Source organism: Periplaneta americana, chromosome 2 (genome assembly GCF_040183065.1).
Source record: "Periplaneta americana isolate PAMFEO1 chromosome 2, P.americana_PAMFEO1_priV1, whole genome shotgun sequence".
Lineage (NCBI taxonomy): Eukaryota > Metazoa > Arthropoda > Insecta > Blattodea > Blattidae > Periplaneta > Periplaneta americana.
In genome coordinates this window covers 12,272,268-12,296,803 of record NC_091118.1, presented here as the reverse complement: position 1 = coordinate 12,296,803, position 24,536 = coordinate 12,272,268, and the positions used below count along the sequence as shown (strand labels likewise).

Sequence of the window (24,536 nt, the reverse complement as noted above, 5' to 3'; positions counted from 1 at the left end):
TAGGTGTTGATAAATTTTTTATATCATTGCAGAAAATATGACTTCTGATTCAGATTCTGGCTGATATGTACATCTATTATTAGGCAGTACATCTCACTTGACGATATGTGCCAGAAGATTATTATACAAATCTGGCTTTCGAGTATAGCTTCCTATAAAGCTGCTTGAATAATTTAAAGGGAAAAATTGTTCCAGAGCCGGGAATCGAACCCGGGACCTTTGGCTGAATAATATGAGCCGTTCAGAGCAGAAGTGGTGTAAGTCAAAATTGGGTAATGAGGGTTAAAGTAAACATTCTGTAAAATACAGCGCGAAGTAGCAATTAATATGCCCTTCTTGCTATCCACTGACTACTTAGGGCCCTATTCATAGACATTCTTAGCACGGGCTTTCAGTGGATGATCAGCGAACTAACGTTTTTCGTATTCATAAACCAGTGTTAGCGATATGATATGACATGAATCCTGTTTAGCACGCTCGTAGTGCGGGCTAGCGAAAAGTCTATGAATACCACCCTAATAGTTTAAATAAAGTGAATATTAATTGCTACTTTGCGCTGTATTTTACAGAATGTTTACTTTAACCCTTATTACCATTTTTGACTTATACTACTGCTGCTTGGCGGCTGGGTAGCTCAGTTGGTAGAGCAGCTGGCTACGGACTGGAAGGTCCAGGGTTTGATCCCAGGTGGTGACAGAATTTTTTCTCGTTGCCAAACTTTCAGAACAGCCCCGAGGTTCACTCAGCCTCCTATAAAATTGAGAGCTATACTGGAGAATTAGCACGGCCACTTTGAACCGTGCCGTTACGTTTACCACCAAATTTAAGTAAATACACAATGTCGCCAACATAAGAACATGACGTTGGTGTGTGGCGTAGTTGGCGGGAGAAATTTTTTCTCTCTCTGTCTACCTCCTTCGTTCTGAACATTATTGAGAGATAGCACCACTGTTAGCGACAATGTGTATTTGCGTAAATATTGCGAGTAAATTATGACGAGTGCCTTAGATGAGAGGCTCGGGACAGAAACAGTTTTGCTGTAGCGCATGCGCGGACCTCTCATGCAGTGGGAGCGTGATCCTTACTTGAATTTATTTTTGCGTGTACTTGCAGATTAAATGATTGAGATCCCTTCTTGCTCCGGTTACAGGCCTTGCATTTACGAAGGTTATGTTATGTTAGCTTAGATTAGGTTAGGTTAGGTTAGATTAGATTGGATTAGCTTTGGTTAGGTTAGATTAGCTTTGGTTAGGTTAGATTAGTTTTGGTTAGGTTAGCTTAGCTTTGGTTAGGTTAGGTTAGCTTTGGTTAGGTTAGCTTGATTTGATTCGTCCATGTAGTAGTTAAAATTATATAATATGACAGTTTTTGATTCGTAATATTGTTAAAAAATAATAGGCCTATAATGAAAGCGGTGAATAATTTCATGGTCCTTAAATTTTTTTTCGTAAAAGGCTAGGTATTTTTCGATAGGCCAGAAATAAAACAGCAACGCCGTCATAATTACTTACTTTACGCTTTGGCGAACATTAACCTGAAATTTACTTTCCGTCATTTTAATTGTATTCCGTGAAACACACCTTTTTTCCTGTTAATTTCCTTGTGATAACCTAGTTTATTATCTTATTACATCTTCATTTTCTTTTAATGCATTCAAAAAACCGCCGTTGTACTACATAAAACCTTGAACTATACTAATGGAGTGAATTATTTAAGAATATAGTCGCGAATTTGACTACCACCATTTCGATTATATTTTGTTTGATACGGCTAGGTACGGCCCGGTGACTAGTGGCCAGCGAGTAGAGTCGACTATCGATATTGGTCTGCCGTGCGTATTATCCAGTTGTTCCAAATTGAGTACCGAGTCTTTCCCAGGAGTAAAAGGCGGTCAGAGCGTGGTACCGACCACACCACCTCATTCTAGTGCCGAAGTCATGGGGCTCTACCTCCGTGCCCTCCCAAGTGTCTTCATGGCATGTTACAGAGATACCTTTACCTTTTACCACTTCTGCTCTGAACGGCTCATATTTAATGTGTTTTCGGTTTCTTTAGGAAGTGAAACAACTATTATTTTTGTTTATACAGGCCAGGTCTTGCCCATTAACAGCCTACAGGTGATGGGCAATAACATCTTTACAAGACAGGTATAACGAAGTTTATTAACAAATAGGATTCAATATTTAAAATAAAACAATTAAAAATTAAAATAAAAAAAATCATTTTACTCTACCAGAAGGTGAACTCTCAACCTGTGGCATGGAACGCAGACATGTTATGCCTATGCCACAGAACCTCGTAAAATTATAGATGTACGATTTTCAATGAATAAACATCACAGCAATACCTTCAAGTACAGTCTGAACTACACAGTACAACTTTGCATTTCTAAGGACCAAAAGTAAGACCATTCTTTCTGCAACGAGGTGTACGTAATACAAAAAAATTACTGAAGAAACTTTTTCGAATATTAGGGATAACAGAAACGTGTTTTTGGCTCCACTTTCCCTTTTGCCTTCTTGGAAAATAAAATTTCTATCTACTTACATACATCAGCATCATTTTCACTTATATTTTGATGTACCGAAGTACATATGATATTTCCATGCAGATATTCTGCGTCATCATATGATGAAAGAGTGATGGAACGGAGAAAAATTCTCCGGCGTGGCTTAGTGGATAAAGCATCAGCACGTAGAGCTGAAAACCCGGGTTCAAATCCCGGCGCCGGAGAGAATTTTTCTCCGTTCCATCACTCTTTCATCACATGATGACGCAGAATATCTGCATAGAAATATCATATGTACTTCGGTACATCAAAATATATATGATATGCGTAATAAATCACTTTGTGATTTAAGACGGCGCCTATACCGTCGGATCCCGGCCAACCAGTCACTCATTAGAGTGCACCTCAACACATGTATGGACTTCGGTCCTGCGTTCATAGATATCTATGACGTAGTGCAGAGGGCGGCCACTAGAGGGAACTCAAGACATGGAACTTAATCTGAGACGATTCTAACCGGTGTCGGGGTTGTATCCGGCGCGGCTTAGTGGATAAAGCATCAGCACGTAGAGCTGAAAACCCGGGTTCAAATCCCGGCGCCGGAGAGAATTTTTCTCCGTTCCATTACTCTTTTCATCATATCATTTTCACTGCTACTCTTCGATTTTTTTTTCTTCACCAAGGTCTCTTTAGTTAAATACGGATCTTTAAGCATTATATACTGTGTGTTTTTGTGGGTACAGAATATAGGAATTTAGCATTGGCATATGAAGCCTATGTATAAAAACAATGAAGAAATAACTTAATCAGTACCGAGCAAGTTGGTGCAGATGGTAGCGTTTGTGATTCATATTTGAGAACAAAGGCAAATGCCAGATTGGAAATTTACATACCATGATTCATCACCACTTTAGTCACCAATATCATAAATATTACTAAAACATGTGAAATCAGTTACACGAACACAAGAAATCCACAACATACAACAGAAACTCAATAATAGTAACAACACCCTACTGGTATACCTTAAAGTGTGTATAAATAAACTGAACAAAAGAAAATAAATCTTAATCACTGGCCATGTTTAGAAGTTAGCAGGCTCTGACAATTTGTAAAACAACAGAACATCATTTACTTACTTACTGGCTTTTAAGGAACCCGGAGGTTCATTGCCGCCCTCACATAAGCTCGCCATTGATCCCTATCCTGAGCAAGATTAATCCATTCTCTATCATCATATTCCACCTCCCTCAAATCCATTTTAATATTATCTTCCCATCTACGTCTCGACCTCCCTAGGTCTTTTTCCCTCCGGCCTCCCAACTAACACACTATATGCATTTCTGGATTCACCCATACGTGCTACATGCCCTGCTCATCTCAAACGTCTGGATTTAATGTTCCTAATTATGTCAGGTGAAGAATACAATGCGTGCAGTTCTGCGTTGTGTAACTTTCTTCATTCTCCTGTAACTTCATCCCTCTTAGCCCCAAATATTTTCCTAAGAATCTTATTCTCAAACACCCATAGTCTCTGTTCCTCTCTCAAAGTGAGAGTCCAAGTTTCACAACCATACAGAACAACCGGTAATATAACTGTTTTATAAATTCTAACTTTCAGATTTTTCGACAACAGACTAGATGATAAAAGTTTCTCAACCGAATAATAACAGGCATTTCCCATATTTATTCTGGGTTTAATTTCCTCCCGAGTATCATTTATATTTGTTACTGTTGCTTCCAGATATTTGAACTTCTCCACCTCTTCAAAATATAAATTTCCAATTTTTATATTTCCATTTCGTACAATATTCTGGTCACGAGACATAATCATATACTTTGTCTTTTCGGGATTTACTTCCAAACCTATCTCTTTACTTGCTTCCAGTAAAATTCCCGTGTTTTCCCTAATTGTTTGTGGATTTTGTCCTAACATCTGCATAGACAAGCAGCTGATGTAAACCGTTCAATTCCAAACCCTGTCTGTTATCCTGAACTTTCCTAATGGCATATTCTAGAGCGAAGTTAAAAAGTAAAGGTGATAGTGCATCTCCTTGCTTTAGCCCGCAGTGAATTGGAAACGCATCTGACAGAAACTGACCTATACGAACTCTGCTGTACGTTTCACTGAGACACATTTTAATTAATCAAACTAGTTTCTTGGGAATACCAAATTCAATAAGAATATCATATAAATAACAGAACATCATTTATGGTTAAGTCAAAGTCTGATGTTCTCTTGTTTTACAAACTGCCAAAGCCTGCTAATTTCTAAACATGGCCCCCTGCTCAAGTTATTTCTTCATTGTTTTTATGCATATGTTTCTTGTGGCAATGTTAAATTCCTAACTCTTACATCCAGAAAAACACACGGTATACTTTGTGACACAGTATATGTTTCATAGGAAAATTTTGTAAGGGAAAATGCTGGGGCATCTAAATGCACTAAAAACTATTTTATTTTCTTACTAGGTTCAGAGGAATTAAATAAATGCAATTCCAAAATATAACTTCATTTTTTTTTTCTTCTACATTCAGTTGTTTCCTAATTGCCTTGTACTTAATATCGAGTTTCATTGGGCCATTGCAGAAATAACACAAAAGTATTAAATAATATTTTTAATACAATGCAGCATGCGTTTTAGAATTTTATTTAATTCCTCTGAATCTATCAAGAATATAAAACAATTGTTAGTGCATTTAGATGTATTCTTAGTTCTTAAGGATACACTGAGGTGAAATTTGAATATTCTTAACCACTTGAGCTGTAGCTTTCAGCATATTCCAAATCTCACCGGACCGGTGGACAACAATGATGTCATGCTGCAGCGAAATAGGAACAAAACTGCTGGAAGGTTCGATGGCTATCATGGCGACTGTACAAGTTGTCTCTGCTACGCTAGCAAGATTTTGCGAAATTTCCGTACTGTTATCTCGTTCAAAGAAAAGATAGCATAAACAATTTATTTCTTGAACCGGTAGTAATAACTGGTCCGTTGACATGTTCACTCATAAGCCATTAACATATTGTTTTTACGTTGTGCTCATTACAAACAATACAGCGGAACACACCGCCATGACACAACAGTGCACGATGTCATTTGTCTGCTAATTCCCGCCCTCTACAAGAACCAATCAGAGTCACTGATGGAGACTGCCACCACCTCTGCAAGCTGATGGAACCAGAGGAGCATCAGTGACGTCATCATTGAAATTTGGAACACCGTGATGCCATCAGATTGCTCAGCGCTGAGATTCGGAATACGCTCTTTGAAAACTTGTGCACATACCATGCTGAATGGAAATAGCCCTCTGTACAAAATTTAATCTCACTTGAGATATATATATATATATATGAATTATTGAAATGTTTGTCAATTTAAATTGTATTTTGAAAAATCATTACTATCCTACAGATTTCAAAATTTTTGTCTCAGATTCGGTCCACATAGCTTTCAAACTCCCTGAAACATAACTTGCTATTTTTTTTTTTCGGATTGTTCAAGAGGTAAGAAAAATTTACGTACACAATAATTCATGCTTATAGCACAAAATTTAGGGAAGTAGTAGAATTTTTAGTAAAGCAATATGTAAGAAAAATGCAAATGGAGAAAACAGAATTTACAGAGCCACCTAGTGTGTGCAACCTTTTAAAAATGTCGGCCCAAAACAGCTGCATGAAAATTTGTGGAAGGTTTCTCTGGATCATATAACAATTTTTTAATGCTAAAAACGAAAAATCGAATTTTGTGAACAAAATTTCACCTCAGTTTATCAGACTTTTTTTTTTTTTTTTTTTTTTCCAGGACAAAGCCAGGAACTTCGAGTATGGGTTCGAATTCCACTTGAATATTCGATTATCTGGTTGTACACAATTGTAAGGCAAATATCAGGCAATCCATAGCCTCATCTTGCTATCCCCAATTCCACTGATGCTAGGCATGTGTATGAACCTAATTTCTTGGGTGTCTTCTGCCTTGTTTAGTAACAAATTTAAGGGGAGAGGACGGTATTTTTTAAAACTTTTTTCCTATTTGGTGTAAAATATTAATTGTTTGTATGTAGAGAGCTCATACCTGTAGAAACTCGACCAAAAATAAATATTTTGAAAAAAAATTATTTTGGGGCCCAGATTTGAAAAAAAATTACCCAATGCAAGATTTTACTAAAATCGATATATCTAAACCATTTTTAAAGATAGATTCATCCCGTTTTTTGGAATGTACTTGCAAAAGCATGCTCTACAAACTGTCTGTAACAGAATTTTGATATTAGTCCCTACGTTTGTAAAATAAAAAAATCAAAATTTAATAACACTTTTCTCAATTCCTTTCTTGCAAACAAACGGACGTAGTTTTAAAATGAAATCAATTAACAAAATTCTGTTGCAGAGAAAAGTTTCTTAATAGTCTAAAGAATGTGTATTCTAAATTTCATGCATGTATCTTTAACAGTTCAGAAATTATATCCATTTTTGTCTGGCAATGCAGCAAAGAAATGAAGTTACAGTAAACTGATAAAAGGGGGTGAGCGATTTACAAATCCATAGCGCAGGAAGTTTAAAAATGGCGTCTCAACATCTGATGAGGGCACAAATACCCACGAAATGTTATGCAATGCATTTCACACATATCAAAGAGTATTTTAAAGAAAAAAAAAAGAAAAGAAAAAAAAAAACATTTTTTTTTAATTCAATTTACCGGAAACAACAATAAAAATCCATAATGCAGGAAGTTAAAAAATGGCGTCTCAACAGCCGATAAGGGCACAAATACCCACAAAATATTATGCTAAGCATTCCACACATGTCACAGAGTATTTTTGAAAATTCACTCATTTTTCACCAAAAAATACCATCCTCTCCCCTTAAGTAGGTTCTGAAAACCCTTTAAAAAGGTCTGTATTGAAACTCAATTGGTTATCTCATCATATTAGCAACAAAATGCATTTAGTTTTGTATTAGGTTACATGTTCATTAAATTTATTCATCTACATCCAAGACAATTTGTAGCAAATACATGTAATTTTTTTTTTTTCAATTCTCATAATGAAAAACACAGAAACCATTTATATACATATAGAAGGAAGAATAGCATACCATAAGCCAAGTGAAAACTTGAAATGAGCAAGGAATTTAGCATATAAAGATAAGGCACTCAACTTTATTTACATCGAAGGAATGCAAGCCGTTTAGAAGTATCTGTATTAATTGCAAAATCGATAAAAAAAAAACTACATTAACAATGGCATGAAACTGAATGTGTTGAATATTTGACAAATTTAAACCACAAAAAAAATTCATTGTTTACATCTATCCATACACACATAAAATACTGAAAAATTATATTTTCAACATGATTAGATATTGTTTTGTTTTGCTTCTGGTTTAAGAGTACAAATTAATATAATATTCTGTTCTTTAAAAAAAAAGGCAGTATTATACAAATAATGTGACAAAAACTAAACTCGAAGTTTTGTGTCCATATAAAGTACTATAACTCTTCCTTAGATTTAAATCTTAGAGTTCATTTAGTTAGACGTTTTCACATATCATGCAAGAATATGCAGTTCATAAGAAGAGATTAAAACTTAATATATGTACACACAAAGAAAAACAGAATACTGCACGGAATAATTATTATCTCATGTTGACCTTCGTATGAAACAAATGAACTATGAAGTCAGAGATGGTATAAAACAACGGCGAGCTATAAAGTCAGAGATTACATCTCCATCTTGTGAACTTTCAATACTTCACTGCCTCATCACAGCCTTTAATGTTTACATGTTGTGGCAAGAACAGAGGTGGTCATGACGACACAAAACAGCAGCTCCCTCTCTTATCACGGCCGCTAAGTGTAATGGTTTCATCAACTTGCCGCACATTTTCAGGGTTGGCCATGTAATCATCTGCTATGATCTGAAACAGCTCCACTGCAAACACATTAAAAAAATTATTTTAGGTTGTCTCATGTCGTAAGTAATGACTGTTTTTTTTTTTTTTTAAGTTTGATGTTTTGTAAGATTTTAATGATTATTTTTAGTTGGGCAATGCAATTTGCAGGATGCTACAGTTATTATTGCATATTATGATTATGTGCAAATTCAGTTAATTATAAGTTCAAATAAAAGTTTTCATATTTATTTCCAGAAAGATTACCAGACATTTTGAAATGTATTTGCTTCCATAATGATGAAGATGTAACATTTAAAGCAACATAATAACTCAATAATCCTGTCAAAAATATCTCTTTTAAAAATCTTCCTCTTTAATGTTTTTTATGGTAAATACTAACACATCTGTCTTCAGTTCTTTGAATTCTCCCTACAACAAAATGATATGCTTGGCAGCAATCTCAGATCTAATCGATTAAACCAAAGGAATAGGGAAATAATTTTGATAAGATGCAGCTAAAATAGAAAGCATGGCTCAATTTACTAATGCCTCTTCCATATTACTGCACTACATCTTAGAAAAATTAGAGAATCACACGTATAAGTACACCGCCCAGCCATTAAATATATCAGAAAGACCCACACCACGTCAGTAATAACTGTAAAAATATTTCATTTTTAATAGCGATATTGTTATGTTACGTAAGTTTTGTAGTTTTCAGTAACTCTATATATACTATAGCCGTTACTCTGTAAATTATAGATATTAAGAACTAATTTAAGATATTCTCTACGCCTACTTATATAACCCCAAAAGGATTCACTTTCATAATTATCATCGATATATCAATAGCATTAATGTATATCATTAGTGACAAATACATCATGGCATAAACTGTGATAATATTCAAATTTTAATATAATAATGTCACCAAACCTTCTTAAGTTTTGTAGTTTCTAAAATCCAATACACAGCTGCACTCAGAAAATTATGCACTAGAGAATCAGACCTGTAAATTATTTAGTAAGTCTTGAGATGTTCTAAAAAAATTACACAAATGAAGATCGACATAGCTATTGGAATTCTGGTGTCAGAGAATCTGAGCTCTAAATATGTCAGCAATCCTGCAGGTCATGGCCTTCGTGTAATATTGTTTATTGTAGTGTGTGTGTTTTGTTTTATTCTGAAAAGCCATTAGTTCTCAAAACTGACGACAGATGGATTTTGGAAAACAGGAAAATTATGGAGGAAAATTGACATTTCACTGAAAACTACTATTTTTCTGAAAAACTTTGGGTTCCAAGCTTCAAAATGAGGGGTCATTTATTAAAATCAGTTCAGCCGTTTTCCTGTAATTTTCATTACCAGTTCAAATTATATATATAAGGTGGAAATGATAAAGTTTGAGATTACAGTCCTAAAACACCACCAGAAACAAGTTTATAAAGTCGAGAGTGAAGGTGTCATTAGTGAGCTTGTAGCACAACGATTTTTTTATTGGTTATTTTACAAGGCTTTATCAACTGTTATTGTCAACTAGCGTCTTGAGCGAGATGAAGGTGATAATACCGGAAAAATGAATCCAGGGTCCAGGGCCGAAAGTTACCCAGCATTTGCTCTTAATGGGTTGAGGGAAAACCCCAGAAAAAACCTCAACCAGGTAACTTGTCCCAATCAGGATTTGAACCCGTGCTCATGAATAGTGAATAAGGAAACATTAAAGATTTACAACGTCGTGCAAGACCTAAGGCATGGAATATTGAGAATACGAAAATTAAATAAAATTCACGATAAAAAGGCTGTCATAATAAATTCATTGGGTGATGAAGAGAACAAAAAGGGGAAAGGAAGGAAAAAGAAATATATAGCCTATATTTTTACAAAACTATGGCAGAGAAAAGGGCTTATAACTGAAAGGAATCTAATTCAAAAAGTGCAATTTTAATTTATTTTTGAAACTAGACAATGTCCGACAGTCTCTGACATGTTGTGGTAGAGAGTTCCAGAGATGACCTGCAGAGACGGTGAAAGATGAAGAGTAGAAGGATGTTCTGTGTTTAGGAATGGAGAGTGTGATATGGTGTTGTGAGCGAGTATCTATTTCGTGATATGAGGACAAATGTTGAAAACGAGAAGCTAAGTAGCTAGGGTTAGAGTTTTGAAGAATATTGAAGAGTAAAGTGAGAGAGTGAATAGTTCTTCGCTCTTTGAGACGGACCCAGGACAGCATATTTAGTGAAGACATTAAGACGCTCCGAAAATCATACATTAGTTGCTGATTTGTACTTCACGAATTGACACATGAACAGGCTCAACGCAGAGTGAATATTTGTCATGAGTGGAGGGCAGATGTTGATGGCCTAAAAATCTACTTAAAATGATCATCAAAATGTCCTTCGACTAATGGAAAAATGACATACAATTAAAAGAAAATTATATTTAAATATTATTCACCGTACTCGCATCACAACTTCTAAAAATTAGTCACCTTGTTTCAATGACTGCCCTGCAAATCTCGGAGAGAGGAGGCAACTTCCTGGTTTGAAGGGAAAACTATAGATTTTAATGAGGGTTTAAATCCGTTTCAATCAGGGGTGGTCCATGTCAGTGCCTTCATTCTCCGTCTCCTCCTTCCGCACTTCACTTTTGTTACCAGATCTTCCAGATGGGGAGTGTGAATGACAAAACAAATTGTGGGCACAGCGTGCATTCTTGCAATCTTTGTGTTAAAAATACTGTCTACTACAGTAGACATCCCTTCCGAACCATACTGGGGACACAACGACCTGTCCAGGACATGGTGAAAGTTTCCCCTCTTCCTAACATAAATTCTAAAGACACCCTCTTACCGACAAAAGAACAGTAGTGGTCAAAGTCCTCACTTAAACTAAGCAGCTGTCAAGCATTTTATATTACTTCCATTGTGTGAAGTGAAGCCTTCAGTGGAATGAGGGATGGACTTTAGAGTCTGTTCCAAACTATAAAACTCTAACTTCACTGTTATTCACTTATTCAGTAGGTACCATTTGCTTAGAAAATGATTTAACAGACCTATCGGCAAAGAAGAAAGTAAAATGCATTCCAAATGATCTAAAAGTTCTTCAAAGTATTAAAAATTACCAAAAAAATGCCGAAAAAAATATAAAAGTGACCTATTAGTTCAAAAACGTCAAAAAATGCAATATAAGAAATTACTTTTTTACGTTGATATTGACACAGAAAGGATTTCTATATTAATAGGCATCGTCCTGATGTGAAAAATAAGAAGATGACTTTTCATCAACATCCGTCCCCTAGTCATGAGCTTATCACTAATCTCATGGATGATAGATTTATCAGGAGAGTTGTCACATGATGAAAATGGGTATATTACTGCAACCCTGACACCTTAAAACATTGGATCAATCCCTGTCAGCTAGCCAAAGTTGTCGTTAAAATCGGTTTGACCCCAAAGTAATGTTATGTGTCTGGTGGAATTTTGAACGTGTGATTCACTGGAAGTTTGTTGCAAATGGAAATGCAGTCGATGCGGTTCTTTATTTTAAAAAACTGGAACGAGTTCATGAAGATTTGAGAGAAGGATCTGGCATTAGTTAATCGAAATAGAATTCTCTTGCAACAGGACAATGTGAGATCCCATACTGCTCGAACAACCACAGAAAAAAATCAGGATTTGGAGGGAATTGAACTACTACCATACCCGGCATGTAGCCTGGATCTTGCATCTTCAGATTCGATCCATGGCCCACTTCCTGCATAGAAGAAATTTCGTGTAGTCCTCAAGAATATGTGTTATATATTTGAGTACTGTATTAGCCGTATCAAATGTGGGGTTCACATTGAGTGCATCTAAAGTAAAATCCCTCATAACCGGCAATACTGAAACTATGGCACTTTTGGCTGGGCCAAAAAATAAAAACTGTCACATTGCCACAGTCTGGACCGTCATTTTTGCCACATTAGGAAGTTCACACAAACTTTCGTTTTCAATAAATATTCGAGCCTAAAATTAGTGTATTATTTGTGTTGTGTGATGTGTTTTAATAAAGAAAATCAACACAGTTTTTATGTTTATTTAATTATGTTCGTGCCGTCAGTGTTGCCACATTAGGAAGTTCACTCGAACTTTAATTTTCAGTGAATATTCGAATCTAAAGTTAGTGTACATATTATTTGTGTTGTGTGATTTGTTTTAATAAGGAAAATCCACACAGTTTTTATGTTTATTCAGTTACGAGCAAGTGATAGAGAAATAAACTTCACATAGCTGCAGTTTCAACATTTGGCTCCATGAAATATGGATTTTTTTTTTTGTACATACAGGTATTTATTCAATTATCCGGAAAAATCTCGTATCCAAACTAGCCTGGTGCCTTTGCTTATAGGGATTATACTGTATAAAACTTCAAACTTCCGTCTTTAAAATGGTGATAAGATCATGTACTGTATTTATGTTCAATATTGGTGAAAATATAGCCTTCTGAAATTGTCCAATAATTTGTAACCATGGTGTCTTTTTCTGCACTAAACTCTTCTCCTGTTCACCATTCCCTCCAGTGCATCGTTCAGTAGGCATTTAATGTAGTTTTAAGAAGAAAAATAACTTTTTTTAAGTCATGAACATTTATTTAATGACAAATTAGTACATTTAGTGCTTTAAGTTAAAGGTTGGTAGCACTGAAGTAAGATCCACGTTTTAATTTTTAGTACCTCACCATTATATTGTTTTGAGTATAAGGTACATTAACAGCTTTGAAAAAAATGTTATTAAAATTTTGTCGAAATAATTAATCTATCTTCTGTTTCTTTTATGAGCAAATGTTAATGAAAAAATTGAATGCAAAACATCGGGATATTGTTGGAGATCAATTTCTGACATGGTGTTAGCACAGTCTAGTATATACAGTCACGAAACTTGAGTTGTTGAGGGTACTAGAAACAACAGACTGTGCCGATACTATTTCGCATTGTCTGTGATGAGGCGATAGTAGCGATCCTAGTGGTTAGCAACTATCTATGGATGCGTATTTACTACATATTGAGCTTCGCGACTGTATATACTAGACTGTGGTGTTAGATTAATGGTGGACAAAATGGTGGCAGATTTTATCAGAGTGATTTGGTTTCAGCTGCCATTATCATTCTACCAGCAACGAAACATAACCTCTAGCAATGAACAGAGGATTCACATCTGACTATCTAGTTACTTACTGACGTTCTCTCCTGTCTTGCTAGAAGTTTCAATAAGCTTGGCTTGTATTCCATCTGAGTATCTTGTGATCACATCCAATTCCACAGCTCGCTGGTTTGAATTATCTATCAATATGTCCAGTTTTGTTCCAACCAAGTAGATCTTACAGTCCTGAATAACAATACAATACAGCATAAGTTGCTTGTATTTTTACGAAATATCCACCGAAATCGGGTAAAATAATCTATAGTAATCTCACTACAGGTTTTGATTTATCTAGAGAAAATAAAAAACTCGAATGGGATTTAATTGACTATTACACGATTAGAAGAAAGTAGGCTATATAAAAATTAGAAGAAATAAAGTACTCTAATACAATAAAATATTAATTGACTTACTAAAATATTAAACTGTCTTGAAAATGTATTATTGTACCATCTCATCATTACAAATATTCCGCTAGGTGGCAGTAGTGGGTTATGATGAGCTGTTCTTTTGTTATCAGTTGTACCAACTATACAATCTTTATTGAACTCTAAGAACGATTACTAGTCAAGAAGGCTTAAAACAGCTGCATTCCACTTTAATTATCAATATATATTAACAATCTCTGATATGTGACTATCCATAATTTCATACAGCAGAAGCTATAACATAACCTAAATAATATAAACAAGATAAATTATAGAAAAGTTTTAATTAAGGATGATGAAATAAACACGAATAATTTTAAAGGTACAATTGAATCGTTTATTTTAGAAAGGGCACAAGTCACATTTTAGTGGAAATTGATGTTTTGTTAAAAATATATTCTATTAGAAAGGGCACATTCCTAACGACTCCATTTTTTGCTATGGAGGTTAGATAAATACGTTTATTTGAGAAAGGACATATAATACAGGGTGATGCAGAGTAAAGTTTTCATGGGAAAAGTGAAAGTAAGAGGCATATTTCCATGTTTATCACTATTTTCTACACTTACTGTTCCGTGTTGAATCTTTCGTACACTACTTTTAACACTTGAATATAAATAATTGATTAAATGGCGATCTTACTCGTGTTAATTGTGTAAGCATGTGCGGCTTACAGCTGTTTCGGTGCTTCTTCACACCATCCTCAGAGCCTACTAGATCTCGGCGTCATCTCGAACTTCGCTGCCTGTTGTGTAGGTGCGTTCGATTGTTGAAAAGTGTTAAAATGTGGTGACAAATTCTCAACACACAGATCAATTTCAGAACACACACACTATTTGACACCACATTTCAACACTTTTCAACAATTGAACGCACCCACACAACAGGCAGCGAAGTTCGAGATGACGCCGAGATCTAGTAGGCTCTGAGGACGGTGTGAAGAAGCACCGAAACGGCTGCACATGTTTACACAATTAACATGAGTAAGATCGCCATTTAATCAATTACTTATTGTTCATTAAAGCATTGATTTGTAATACCTATGTCCACTTTTTTATCTCTCATTGTTCCTGTGTTTAGTTTAGAAAGGCCACATATCCAAGACAGAGAAAAAAAAAAAATTCCATAGAAACTACCCTTCTCATTAAAAAAAAATATATGAAACTCGTATATAAAGTGTATTTCAATACCTTCCCAAGATGCAATACAAAGAATTGAAAAAAAAAATTCTTTAATTTAAATAGTTTTTTTGTTTCGCCTGTAAAACTGAGAAAATATGACTTGTAAAAGGTAAAAAAGATAAAGGTATCCCCGTAACATGTCATGAAGGCATTTGGGGGGCATGGAGGTAGAGCCCCATGCTTTCCATGACCTCGGCACTAGAATGAGGTGGTGTGGTCCGCACCACGATCTGTCCGCATTTTTACCCCCCGGGAAAGACCCAGTACTCAATTTTATAGGAGGCTGAGTGAACCTCGGGGCCATTCTGAAAGTTTGGGAACGAGAAAAAATCCTGTCACCACTTGGGATGGAACCTCGGACCTTCCAGTCCGTAGCCAGATGCTCTACCAACTGAGCTAACCGGCCGCCAATATGACTTGTACCCTTTCTAAAACAAATGATTCAATTATTGAAAATGCAATGTTGGCAAACAAAGAAACAAATGCTAGAGAGGTGATAAAAATTGTAGGTAAGCAGCCATGACTGGTTGAAACATGTCGTTTCGTACAGTTTTATTGGTCAAGAAGTAGTATGACGTGGTAAAAGTGTAACAGTCACCATAAAATCACACCCCTAGACATAGCACAAAATAACACCCTGTAGAAGATGGTATCAATAATGTACTCACTTCCTCATATCTTCTCAGTTCATTAATCCAGAACTTTGCTCTATCCCATGATGGTCTGTTTGTTATGTCATAGCACACAATGGCGGCCTTGGCTCCTCGATAATAGATACGGCTCATTGCTTCATACCTGCAATGCAATGCATCCGCAAACATCATAAAATGTACACTAGCATTAAAATAAGGAAAGCATCTGCTATCACAGCTAAGTTCTGAATGTCTGTAAAGGGGCAAAGAAACAATGGTGGTTTATTTAGAAGACTAGATCTGTACTGAATTTCAGTCGCTGCACCTTCAAAATCCGCTGTGTGTTTTTGAAAAGATTTTGTAGGAGAAAGAAAAAGTTGTCACTTTTAATTCCTTTAATTTTCGAAGCTACTTTTGGTATAACTTCAATGACTACATGAAAAATGATGAAGTTATATCGAAAATAGCTTTGAAAATCAAGTAAATTAAAAGTGACAATGCTTTTTTCTTTCTCCTGCAGAATATTGGAGAAAAAAAAAACAGCGGATTTCGGAGGTGCAGTGACGATTTCCTGTAATATTGTGGACAATTTTTTTAAACTTTAGTAGGTTATTTTAAGATGCTTTATCAACAGCTTTGGTTATTTAGCATCTGAATGAGATGAAGGTGATAATGCCGGTGAAATGAGTCCGGAGTCCAACACCGAAAGTTACCCAGCATTTGCTCGTATTGGTTTGAGGGAAAACCCCGGAAAAAACCTCAACCAGGTAACTTGCCCCGACCAGGAATCGAACCCGGGCCACCTGGTTTCGCAGCCAGACCGTTACTCCACAGGTGTGGACTATTGTGGAGAATAGTGCATACACTATACAGGGTGTTGTGAAAAAAAGGTTATAATATTTAGAGAGGAGGTAGTATGCCTCAAAACAAGAAATAAAAGTCCTATAAACATGGGTCCTAAAATTAATATCTTCCGGGAAATGAGCAAATGTTCACCATCATTGTAAGAGTAGCATACGAGGCCTGTCTAAAATGTATCCGACCTTAAATTTTCCCGCGCAAAGTAGTGATTCTAAGGCGGCGCCACTGTGCACGGTGGAAGGAGGAACCGTAATGCGCATGCATGAATTTTTTCACCGCATTCGCTTGTGCCAGTCACTGGCTGGTGGTCGCCAAGTAAGGTGCTGTTCTAAGTGTTTGTCGGATTTAGTTTTCTCGCAAGATGACTGAACGAATTGAGCAAAGACACTGCATCAAATTTTGTCAAAAGCCTGGTGATTTGATTCTCAAAGTCAAACAATTCGTAAGATTCAGCAGGTGTTTGGGGAAGATGCGATGGGTGTAACACAAATTAAGGAGTGGTTCAACTGATTCAAAGATGGCCGCACATCAGCGGAGAGTGAGCAGCGTTGTGGCAGGCCCCAAACTGCTCGGAGTGCAGCTGTTGTTGAGAGGGTGCGAAATTTGGTGATGGCAGATCATCGTTTGACCGTGCGGGAGATTGCCGAAGAGGTTGGAGTGAGTAAAGATTCTGCACATGCAATTTTGCGTGATGATTTGAACATGAACCAAGTGGCTGCGAAATTCGTGCCCAAGTTGTCCCCGGAACAAAAAGACCTCCGTCGTGACGTTGCACAGGACCTTCTGGACACCGCCAACACTGATCCTGGGTTTCTGAACACCGTGATAACTGGAAATGAGTCATGGGTGTACGGATATGACCCAGAAACAAAAAGACAGTCGTCGCAATGGAAGCATCCCGAGTCTCTAAGGCCGAAGAAAGCGCGGCAGGTGCGAAGCAAAATCAAGGTGATGCTGACTGTTTTCTTTGATGTCCATGGAATTGTGCATCACGAATACGCACCGGAAGGACAAACGGTGACAAAGGAGTACTATCACGATGTTCTCCGGCGACTCCGTGATGCAGTTCGGCGCAAAAGACCAGACATGTGGACGGCGAACAACTGGCACTTGCATCACGACAACGCCCCCGCACATTCATCCCAATTGATCCACACTTTCTTGGCCAAACATGGAATTACAACCGTTCGCCAACCTCCCTACTCTCCAGACCTGGCTCCTTGCAACTTCTGGTTGTTTCCAAAATTGAAGACACCACTGAAAGGATCCTGTTTTGAGAGTAGAGAAGGGATAATGCGGAACGCGACAATGGAGCTGAACACCATTCCAAAAGAAGACTTCCAGAGATGTTTCCGGCAGTGGAAGGATCGGTGGGCTAAGTGTGTGCAAGCACAAGGGGCCTACTTTGAAGGGGATTAGGGTCCCAACCCCGTCAGGTATTTGAAATATTTTTTTTGGCTAAAGGTCGGATACTTTTTAGACAGGCCTCATATCTTCCACTGTAAGCTCTTTGGCAAGAAAGAAAATATGCTCCTATACAACAGATACGAAACTAATATGTACTGACAAACGGGGACATTCTGTTTCCTCATTTGTGTCTTACCAAAGAGCTCACAGTTGGGGGGGGGGGACAAAATAAAACACACACACCCTCCCCTCCCCCGTTTATTTGCTTGCTGAGTGTCAGTCCACAGTCACTACTCTGTGACAGTTACTTACAGTGACTACTGTAGGGCTAAGTACTTGAGGACTAGGAATGCATTACCTTTCACTGCCCGCAGTATCCCAGATGCCCATCATGAATTTCCTTCCATTTGCTTCAGCTTCCTTAGCTGCGAAGGCAGCTCCAATTGTCTGCAGACAAACAAACCATGCAGAGTAAATAAGAGTTATACCGTGACTCATTTTTTTGTTTGTGATTTTTGCTGCTACCTAGCCGATTCAAACTGAAGTAGACTGTAGAGAAAGCTGCTAGGTAGCTCTGGTCATAGTTCCAGTTTGATTTTTTTACAAAGTGTGAGTTCTGTGGGCAAAACAGTTTTTTTGGTACCAAAAGTAAATAACACAAAACAAAATTGTATTTGTAACTATCAATTAAATACGGTGTGTTCCCTATCATTTGTTGAGTAAATACATATATTAATTTCCATGATTTATTCTCATCTCTAGTTTAGACTGCCATATTTGTACACTCTCTTGAACCTTGAATCACAAAACATATTGTACCATGGAACATGTTCCAAAGTATACGATACTATCAGTTTTTGTTTTTGTTTTATTTTAAGATCATGGCACGAAGTAAGTCTGCAGTTAAGAGGACCCCAATTGATCCGGATGCCTTGAAGAAAGCTGTTGAACCAGTTATGACTCTTTCAGGAAGTAAAATACCAATCAGAGAAGCCTGCAAATGATGGCAAATACATTTTTAAATGATTGTCAGTTTTACAGCTATATTTCCACCTACTGGCCTATTCCCTGTGTTCCAATGTTCCAATGTACAAGAGGATATGTTCCAAGGTACATGTACCATGGAAAACTTTACACATAGCTACTTTCATTTTATTTTTTTCATTCTTAACAGATCTATAAAACAGGAAAATACCTGTAGGAAGTTTTAAACAGATCTTCAATAATTATTTCAAGCATTTTTTCATTAAAAAAATTTCATTTCCCAAAATAAAAAAAAAAAATATGAAAAGTGATTCAAGGTAAAACAGGCTCCCCTTCTTATGTTTAGATGTTTAGTTATTTTCTTTTGTGACTTTATTTTTGTATTTGTATTTTCTTCTCCCCTCTTTTTTCGTTTGTGTTTTTTTTTTCTATTTGTACTTTTATTTTTTTTCTTACTTCTTCTCTCTGTTGCTGACAGAAACGATAATGCTTATGATATGATGAGGATGTGTGTTTATAACAATTTTGATGTACATAGAAAATATACGTAGTCATGAATAGACCAACATATTTTAAAAAATTACATAGAAGGCTATAGGCTAATATTTTAAATAGTGAAAAATGTCAGACTTCTAAGTAAGGGCATTGCCCGAACTGCCACCCTCTTGCAGACACTCTTGTTTCTTCTTTGTTCAGTTATACCACCAGTAGTTGGTTTCTTCCATTAATCTCCATATTTTATTTCGGTATTCCGTATTTTTTCCTCGTTTCTTCTCCAAAAATCCATTTCAACTGTCATTAGTCTGTTCATATTATTATTATTATTATTATTATTATTATTATTATTATTATTATTATTATTATTATTATCAAAGGTTAGGTTTGGAAGTAAATCCCGAAAAGACCAAGTATATGATTATGTATCGTGACCAGAATATTGTACGAAATGGAAATATAAAAATTGGAGATTTATCCTTTGAAGAGGTGGAAAATTCAAATATCTTGTAGCAACAGTAACAAATATAAATGACACTTGGGAGGAAATTAAACGCAGAATAAATACGGGAAATGTCTGCTATTATTTGGTTGAGAAGTTTTTGTCATCCAGTCTGCTGTCAAAAAATCTGAACGTTAGAATTTATAAAACAGTTATATTACCGGTTGTTCTGTATGGTTGTGAAACTTGGACTCTCACGTTGAGAGAGGAACAGACATTAAGGGTGTTTGAGAATAAGGTGTTTAGGATAATATTTGGGGCTAAGAGGGATGAAGTTACAAGAGAATGGAGAAAGTTACACAACGCAGAACTGCACGCATTGTATTCTTCACCTGACATAATTAGGAACATTAAATACAGACGTTTGAGATGGGCAGGGCATGTAGCACATATGAGCGAATCCGGAAATGCATATAGAGTGTTAGTTGGGAGACCGGAGGGAGAAAGACCTTTGGGGAGACCGAGACGTAGATGGGAGGATAATATTAAAATGGATTTGAGGGAGATGGGATATGATGGTAGGAACTGGATTATATCTTGCTCAGGATAGGAACCGATGGCGGGCTTATGTGAGGGCGGCAATGAACCTTCGGGTTTCTTAAAAGCCATAAGTACTATTATTATTATTATTATTATTATTCCAAGGTCATGTACAAAGGAAGAAATCAGACATTTCGTTTTTGTGATATCTTTTGTTTTCTAGTCAAGAGATAATATAAGGAAGTTTGTATCAGTGGCATTATGTTTATTAACAAATGTTGATTCGTTATCATTTGTTGAAATGCTGAGAGCAACTCCAGAGTACCAACAGCAAGATCAAACAAGACACAGACTTATCTCTGTTTATCTACACATAGAGACTTCCCTTATAAGTAACCATTTCCGTGTGTATACATCATGAAATGGAAATCTGAATTAACAAGGAAAATGTTCATGAGAAAATATTCAAACGACAAAATGTCCAGAACCAAAATTTTATATCTCAAAATGTATAATGTATATTACCTTATTGTTCCTCTGCTACTTTGTATTGTATTGTATTGTATTTATTAACATTCCATGGTATTCATACATTGCTTCAGCTAGAATATGGAACAAGTCAAAAACTTAATACTAGGCCTACTATAAAGTCTTAATTTATAGTCACAATCTAGATGAAATATATACAGACGAGGTTTACAATATAGTCTACTAGTTTTAGTATCAATTTCATGAAGCGTTGTTGAATGTCATGAATTCACCTACAGAATAGAAGGCGTGAGAAATTAGGTACTTTTTTAATTTGGCCCTAAATAATCTTATGTTTTGAATTTCATTTTTTATATCGATAGGGAGGCTATTAAAAAATTTTTTGACGCATATTTATGCTGTGAATTGTGGAATTGGTTACAAAGTTTTTACGATTACATATGAGGAAGATTATTAATGAAAAAATATACTGACAAGCCATGGACATTATTTATAGTTTTTTTAAAAGTGGTCCTACATGATTCCCTAGATTTGGCACCTACTGTTATTCTATTTACTCTTTTTTGTAGTAGGAATACACTGTTATTGTCTATGGAATTTTCCCAGAACAATATTCCAAAACTCATTACCGAGTGGAAGTATGCAAAGTATATTGTTTTTAAGGTATCGATATTTACTATCTTTTGCATAGATCTAATAGCAAAACATTCTGAATTTAGTTTGGAGGTAATTTCTTTAATATGATTTTTCCAATTTAACACAGTATCGATTTTTAGGACAAGAAATTTGGTTGTTGTTTCTCATAGGGACCTGTTGTTAATTATTGCGCTTGAAATTTGTGAGGTTGAATTTCGACGGGATTTAAATTGAATTATGTTAGTTTTGTTACAATTGAATACTAATTTATTGACTGAGAACCAGTCACATATTTTGAAGAGAATTTCCTCTGTTGAAGATTGGAATGTATTGGAGTTATTGGCTGTAATTACTATACTTGTGTCATCTGCAAATAATATGGGATGACCTACATCTTTCATTAGGGGAATATGATTATTTATAAACACTAGAAAAAGTAGGGAACCTAATATTGATCCTTGAGGAATTCCATTATTAACAGTTCCCAATGTCGAAAAGGAGCCTCACTTTTCAAGTGGTAACCAATCCTCCTCAAATATATGAGAATTTCATAATTTTCCTTGTAGATTTGATAATTACTGACCATCTGCAGGATTTGTCACTGATTAGTCAATGAAGCATTACAAATTCGCCGTTCTTTACACCTCCAATAGATTTTAGTTCTGTTCTTATTGTGGTCATGAAATCCTTTAAAAGCTTTTGGGAAGTTATTGCATTTCACTTATAATTTACAATTACGTAGTTACCATGAACAATTAATACAAAATTTATTGTTGGACTATTAACCTCATAAACACATTAATTACCAAATTATCTTAAAGAAATATCTGTACATCAGAAATTTAAGAAAGCTCTTTATAAAATTTTAATCAAAAACTGCTTTTACAGTATGAACGAATTTATTGAAAATTGTCATAACTGAATAGAAAAAGAACGCCTTACTTCAAAAAACTTTACTTCCTCTTTTCCAGATCCTGACTTCGAGAAGGATGTTTTCTCATGAAGAACGCGATGGTTGAAATTGACTCCTGACTTCAAGACATACTGCAAACGGGACTTGTAGCCGAAATCGACCGACTTGTAGTTTTCTTCAATCAAGTTCCAAGTTTTGTACATCTATATTTGTGTTGCATTTAATTATAGTTATTACTTTTATGTATAGTATGTAATTAATTATTAGTTTGTAAATATTACATGTCTCATATATATGATCAGTGGATGTAATAAATGATTATGATTATGATTATGCTACAGACTTCTCATGGACATTTTGTCCACATTCTGATGGGCAATTTAGCAACCATGACATTGCAGAACCATGGACATCATGACTCAGGAAATTTTGATATGGACATTATGGAGCATGGATATTTTAATCATGGACTTTATGTCTGGCATGTATTGATGACGAGTCAAGAAGCCATTAGCAAAAGATTCAGTATCTCACGAAAATAAGAGATTAGATTGAAAGTACAGAGGCTAGTCATAGATTATAAAGATGATAAACGTAATTTGTTATCACATTCTTACAGATTCTGTTTCTTTTATTAAAATAGCCATTATAAATAAACAGAAATTACACAATCAATCATGTAATTCTAGGAAAATTAGGGGCTAGAAAATATTGAAAATAAGAATCATGTTTATCTGACATTTTTTTCGATTAATACACACACACCTAAACTGGGCTATAACCTTAGAGAAATGCCACTGTCCCTCAACACTTCAAATTTGCCAAATTTCTTGATTACAAAAGTTTTTTTCAGTCTTTTTTTTTTTTTTTTGATTCATAACATAGATTATACCCGTATAATATTCTGGAATTGTTTCTCTTTATCCCACAGACAGCGATGGAATAATGTGGTACAATTCTCAAATAAAATACTTAATTTTAAAAGGGGTAAGGTACCAATATTCACAAAAAGTTTATACACTGGTGCTTTTATTTCTAACAACAATATGCAACATAGCCAGCCTCACATATATACTTCTTATCAAGTGTATATGCACACAAAAGCTAACACCGTAAACGGTTTATTGTTATTCTGATACAGGAAAGAGAAACAACAAATTCTTGCTTTTTGTGTACAAATTAAAGTGAAACGAGCGTTGAGGGACTTCCGCAGATTTTAGCAAGACTTCTGGCTTCTGTTGCATTCAAATAATTATAAGATACGATAATTTGGTCCAGGGAGCATCCGTTTTTGGTGCAAATATAATTCGTTTGGCGTGTTTCTTAATTGAAATTAACCTAAGTGGGTCGGTGTCTATTCCAAAATCGGCAGAAGTCCCTCAACACTCGTTTAACCAAATTATTTACGGAAAGTTGTTAGGAATTAAGTAAAAACAAATATAAATATAAGTAAGGTTAGGTTACTTACATTTTGATAGGGCACTTGCCCTCTGAAACGATCGTACACATACCGCTCTAGCAAACTTGTTTTTCCTACATATTCACTACCTAGTAGCACAACTTTCAAGTCCACCCTGCTCATTATATCAAAACAGGATAGATTATAACTGACACAAATTACAACTCATTATGAATGACTCGCCCAAAATCAACACCTTAAAAATAAATTCAACGCAATGATCAGCTGATTTTACTACCAGGAGTCAACTGTTGAGCTCAAGATTAGATAATGCTGGAAGATGCTTGGTAGAGAATGTTATTGGATAATTTTATGTGTTTGCCAATAGATGGCAACAAATGTGCCAAGTTTTTACTTATTAATTTAAATATTAATCTTGGTACATTGTACTTCATATAAAACAACACACTTTAAGAATTTTATGTATTACATAAATATTAATTATATTACCTGTGGGCATCATAATTTTAACATTTAAAACAATTATG

The 24,536-nt window shown here is 35.5% G+C and overlaps 1 protein-coding gene across 1 annotated transcript; it reads right to left on the bottom strand.

The window, feature by feature from the left end:
* Nucleotides 1–8,166: 8,166 nt before the first annotated feature.
* Nucleotides 8,167–24,304, bottom strand: LOC138713354 (ras-related protein Rab-24-like). The gene is made up of 5 exons (XM_069845387.1): nt 24,058–24,304; nt 18,449–18,537; nt 15,859–15,985; nt 13,617–13,767; nt 8,167–8,443 (listed from the first exon to the last, which is right to left on the bottom strand). Exons 1-5 carry the CDS (start codon nt 24,169–24,171, stop codon nt 8,319–8,321), a joined length of 606 nt encoding a protein of 201 aa, XP_069701488.1. The 5' UTR covers nt 24,172–24,304; the 3' UTR covers nt 8,167–8,318.
* Between the last annotated feature and the right edge of the window lie 232 nt (nt 24,305–24,536).

Excerpts from the sequence above, each read along its gene's own strand:
- LOC138713354 (XM_069845387.1), bottom strand. The coding sequence starts at position 24,171 with ATGAGCAGGGTGGACTTGAAAGTTGTGCTACTAGGTAGTGAATATGTA. Across the intron at positions 18,538-24,057 it reads GGCAAGTGCCCTATCAAAAT|ACAATTGGAGCTGCCTTCGC; the intron begins GTAAGTAACCTA and ends GTTTGTCTGCAG. Across the intron at positions 15,986-18,448 it reads GATACTGCGGGCAGTGAAAG|GTATGAAGCAATGAGCCGTA; the intron begins GTAATGCATTCC and ends ATTGCATTGCAG.